The sequence below is a fragment of the Arachis ipaensis genome, chromosome B04 (genome assembly GCF_000816755.2).
Source record: "Arachis ipaensis cultivar K30076 chromosome B04, Araip1.1, whole genome shotgun sequence".
NCBI lineage: Eukaryota > Viridiplantae > Streptophyta > Magnoliopsida > Fabales > Fabaceae > Arachis > Arachis ipaensis.
In genome coordinates this window covers 75310183-75314391 of record NC_029788.2, presented here as the reverse complement: position 1 = coordinate 75314391, position 4209 = coordinate 75310183, and the positions used below count along the sequence as shown (strand labels likewise).

The following is a 4209-nucleotide window of genomic DNA, read 5'->3' as shown; positions in this document are numbered from 1 at the left end:
ATACTTAAAACATATACAATTTTGTTATACATCCAATTATTTTATCAATTAAATTTATTTAAGGTGGTCTAAACTTAACAAAAATTATTCACATAAGATGCACGTGAATCACACTTTTTTTTTGTTTATTCTTCTTCTTCATGTGTTTCTTTCTCATCATTGTTTTTTTAGGCTGTGTTTAGTTATGAGGACAAAACAAGATAGGATACTGATAATAAAACACAAAAATTAATATTTTATATTTTGTTTGGTGATAAACTAAATATAAAAAAATAAATTATGAAAGTCCAATTTACTTTATTTTTTCATACAAAAACTAAGAAAAATATAATGATAAAAAATATAATTACGAAAAATTGATTGAAATAATGAAAAGAAAAATAAAAAAATAAACAGTCTCTTGTTAGTATTTCTGTGTCTTTCCTATCAACAAGGACACAAATATACTAATTCAGTGTTTGTGGATACAATGTCTGCATTCATATTCATATTGCTAAATATGATTTTGTATCTCTGTGTTCCTGTCTTAGTGTTTCACGCCTATAAACAAACGCAGTCTAATGTTCCAGAATAACTTTGTTCCATAGCATGGTAATTACCATATAACATTCAAGTTTAGATGTTGTAGGAGCAGATAATCTATGTTTTGACTTTTTGAGTGCCAAGTAATCCAGTATGAATCTTAAATTAAATGCCAACAAGAAACAATGGCAAGGAAAATAAGGTAATGTAGAAAGGCGTATACCATAAGCATAAAACCAACGCGTTCTACTGGCATAACAGGCCAGTCTTCTAGACGAGGAATGTGAGTCACTCCAAATACGTACCTGCAAAATTTCAACAAATCATGAGAGGAAAAGAAGTGTACTCATCAGTTTATAACTGCCTCAAGCCAGGGGAATGACTTAAAATGCACCGAGTTAAACTTTGTACTCGATGTATAACGATATAGATTTAACACAAGTTATCGGTGTAACCTTATACTAAAATTTACGCTATTGGATTATCTTGGTTCATAATGCACCATGTTTATCTTGGTAAGTCATGCATTGTCCCCTTATAAGTTTCACTGCATATTCAAGTGTAAGATGGAAAAGACAGGAAAAGTATACTAGACATGTGGATAACATAAAACCCTGTAGTTAAACCACAAATTATCATTGACATCATCTTATACATGCAAATGACTCCATGCAGTAGGATAAGATTTAGAGAACTAACCAAAGAACTATATCAGCTTCCTCCAATGACCTATTTTGCTGAACCCAAGTAACCAAACCCTCTTCGACACGTGGATTTTGATTAGGGAACTCTCCTCCGGGATGCATTTCATTATGTGCATAAGGAGTGACCCAAAGATTGTGCTTCAAGAAAGCCGCTCTTCTCAGAAACTTGGCCTCTGGACGAGCCAAGGGTAAACAATTTGAACCAGGTACTAATTTATAACCTGTTAGCTGTCCAGTGCGGTTCACTGTCCTAGTGTTCCTAACCTGAAGCAGGAAATTTTTGAAACACATTAAGGAAAGTTCTTAAAATAGTGTTTTTAAACAAATGAACGTAGGTAATAAGATTTATATTAGATTTTTGTCCCTGTTTCGATCTATATTTTGATGCTATATAAACAACTAGTAAGAACTTACAACCCAATGACGAGCAGATAAAGGATTACAATCACGCATTGCTTCCAATTCAGATTTAAGCACTCTTTCCTCGGCATAAAACGCGTTGTTGTGAACATTATCCTTTCCTGGCTCTTCAACTTTGACATCAACCTCAACAACCTGGGCAGGGAATGGGAGAACCCTGTTACTGTTTTGTCATTTTATTTGTGACCATATGATGGCAATGATGAATTTCAAGCTTAATAATAGAACTGTTGGAGTCCATTTTTCTTTCTTACCAAAAAGAAATCAGAGAGTAACAAATAACTCAGAAGTTCAGTATGGCAAATTGGCAAGAAAAAGAAAGGAAAAAAAAAATTAAAACACAAAAGAAACTTCATACAGCCAAGCGTGTGATAGTAACAAAGGTTATACTAGTTATTAGGTTGATGAATACATGACACCTGAAAAGTGATACTGCCATGTATTTTTACTATTTGGTATTCTTCAAAACAATGTTCACTTGATGCTTATCTTCAAAACACTGCCTCAAAGTATCGAAATTTGTAAATTGAAATATTCATTTGGCATTCTGCAGAACGACGAGCAAAATTGGACACAGACCTGATTGAAAGCTTCACCAGGCTTGCAATCAACTGCCATGTCCATACGAGCAACAAAAAAGTGCTGATGGACAGGCGCATACAATCCAGGGGCAATGGTCGTGCCATATTTTCGAGTTTCACCTGGTTGCAGTGCTCCTAAGCTGAGAATTCCTGTGAGTTTGACCTCAGCTTCTATCTTTCCATCCTGCAAGAAGGAAAGTGCTATACAGAATTAGAAAGATAATTATATATTCAACTATACTATGTGTACTGTGTACACAAAAAAAACAGCCACCAAACAAGCCAACCGTATAGAATACATGTTGAAATACAAAATACGCATTGAAAATGAGTTAAGCAACACATGTATTTATCCACAAATATATGGTGGCTGAATTTTGATGTGTAGATAGCATTTTTGTTAAACATTTTAAAGTTCAACATTGAAACCCACTTTAGTCCGACATAGGTAGGATAAACAATTCAGAATATCAAATAACATAAGCAAGCAGATTATATCAAAGAAAATCAGAACAAGCAAGCACCATCAATTTAATTTTTGCAATCTCACCAGACAAACAGATTCAGAAAAATGAATGGATGCAAACATCAAACTTGCCTGATAAAAGTGCCAGAAAAAGCCATACTCATAGTTAGCCACAGTGCATATAAAAGACACTGTCAGCCTTCTAGATCTTCGTACTTCAGCCAAACCTGTTCTCCAGTCTTGATGCTTCCACAAAATACCATGATCCTCTTCATGCAAGCAAACACAATTCTCTATTGTTTCAACACCTCCATTAAAGTTTGTGAAGTGTGCATCAAAGTACTTGATATATCCCAAACAATCACAACCCTGTAACAATGAAACCAAGAAAATTAAAATTGGGTTTCATCTACACTGAGAAAGAAGAAGAATTTATGATAAGCAAAACATGAATAAAAGCAAATACGCTGACCTTCTTGAGAGAATGGGCATTTTTACCCAGGCCATCTTCTCCTGCATCAAAAGCATTCTTCCTATAGTGAGGATCATTTGGATCTCCATAAGGAACCACCATCTCAACAAAACTCAACCGGTGTGCTACTGGCCTTCGCCCTCGACTTCCATCAATATAGGCTACTGAATAAATGACCAAACCCTCCCTAGGAGTGAAACCAATCCGAAAGTTCCACTGCAAATAAGCAATTACTTTTAGAAGTTTCCGATGTGGCTTTTATGAATTAATTTTAGAAAAACTAGAGATACAAATATTACCTTCTGCCATTGAATAAAGTAGCCATTGACACGAAAACTTGGACCTTCAGGCTGAAGAATCTGTAATGGCTTAACATCACTTCTATCAACTCCACCCCGGGTTTCACCAGAAGTATAATTTCTTAAGGGGTCAGCAGGTGGAAGGGGCACTAGTTTGCAGTCTTCGAACTCAAGAACTACCATATTTTGCATGTCAACAAGAATGTAAATTCCTTCAACTGGGCGGGCATAGCCATTTTCCATGGGGCAGTCACTCTCGGTTCTACAAAAGATTAATGGTTTGGCAAGCCTGCGGCTAGGAGCATCAAATTCACTATGATATCCAACACACCTGAAAATTTCAGCACCTCAAATATTAGAAAGAGTAAGACAGATGAAAAAAATTCTAAACAAAAAGTTGCTTAAACCATCTGAAAGGAGTAACCAACCAGGCATCCACCATGACAAGATCCATGTCTTCAATCCCTCTTCTCTTCATTGCTTCTCGAAATGGAGGGAAGTCCTTCACAATAGCTTCACATTCAGCATACTCCACAGCGTCCTGTAGGCATAAAGTGAATAACGGAATCCTAAGTTAACTTGAAACAAAGAATGCTATCAGATTTGGCAATAGTTCTCAATACGTTCATTAAGCCCGAGACCATTTTGGATAGAAGAGCAGAGCTATAAGACAAGCAAAGTTTTTTATAACTAACACAAATTTTTTGCCAACTTCTTAAGATTAAGGCAGTGATTCCATTTCTCC

General features: G+C 35.5%; 1 protein-coding gene across 1 annotated transcript; it reads right to left on the bottom strand.

Moving 5' to 3' along the window:
- LOC107639382 (copper methylamine oxidase-like) lies at window positions 372–4038 on the bottom strand (the record flags this gene model as incomplete). Its single annotated transcript, XM_016342858.2, has 8 exons — window positions 372–827; window positions 1222–1490; window positions 1641–1781; window positions 2226–2411; window positions 2826–3062; window positions 3166–3381; window positions 3465–3795; window positions 3893–4038. Coding segments are annotated over 8 exons (1671 nt in total), but the record flags the coding sequence as incomplete, so codon positions are not given.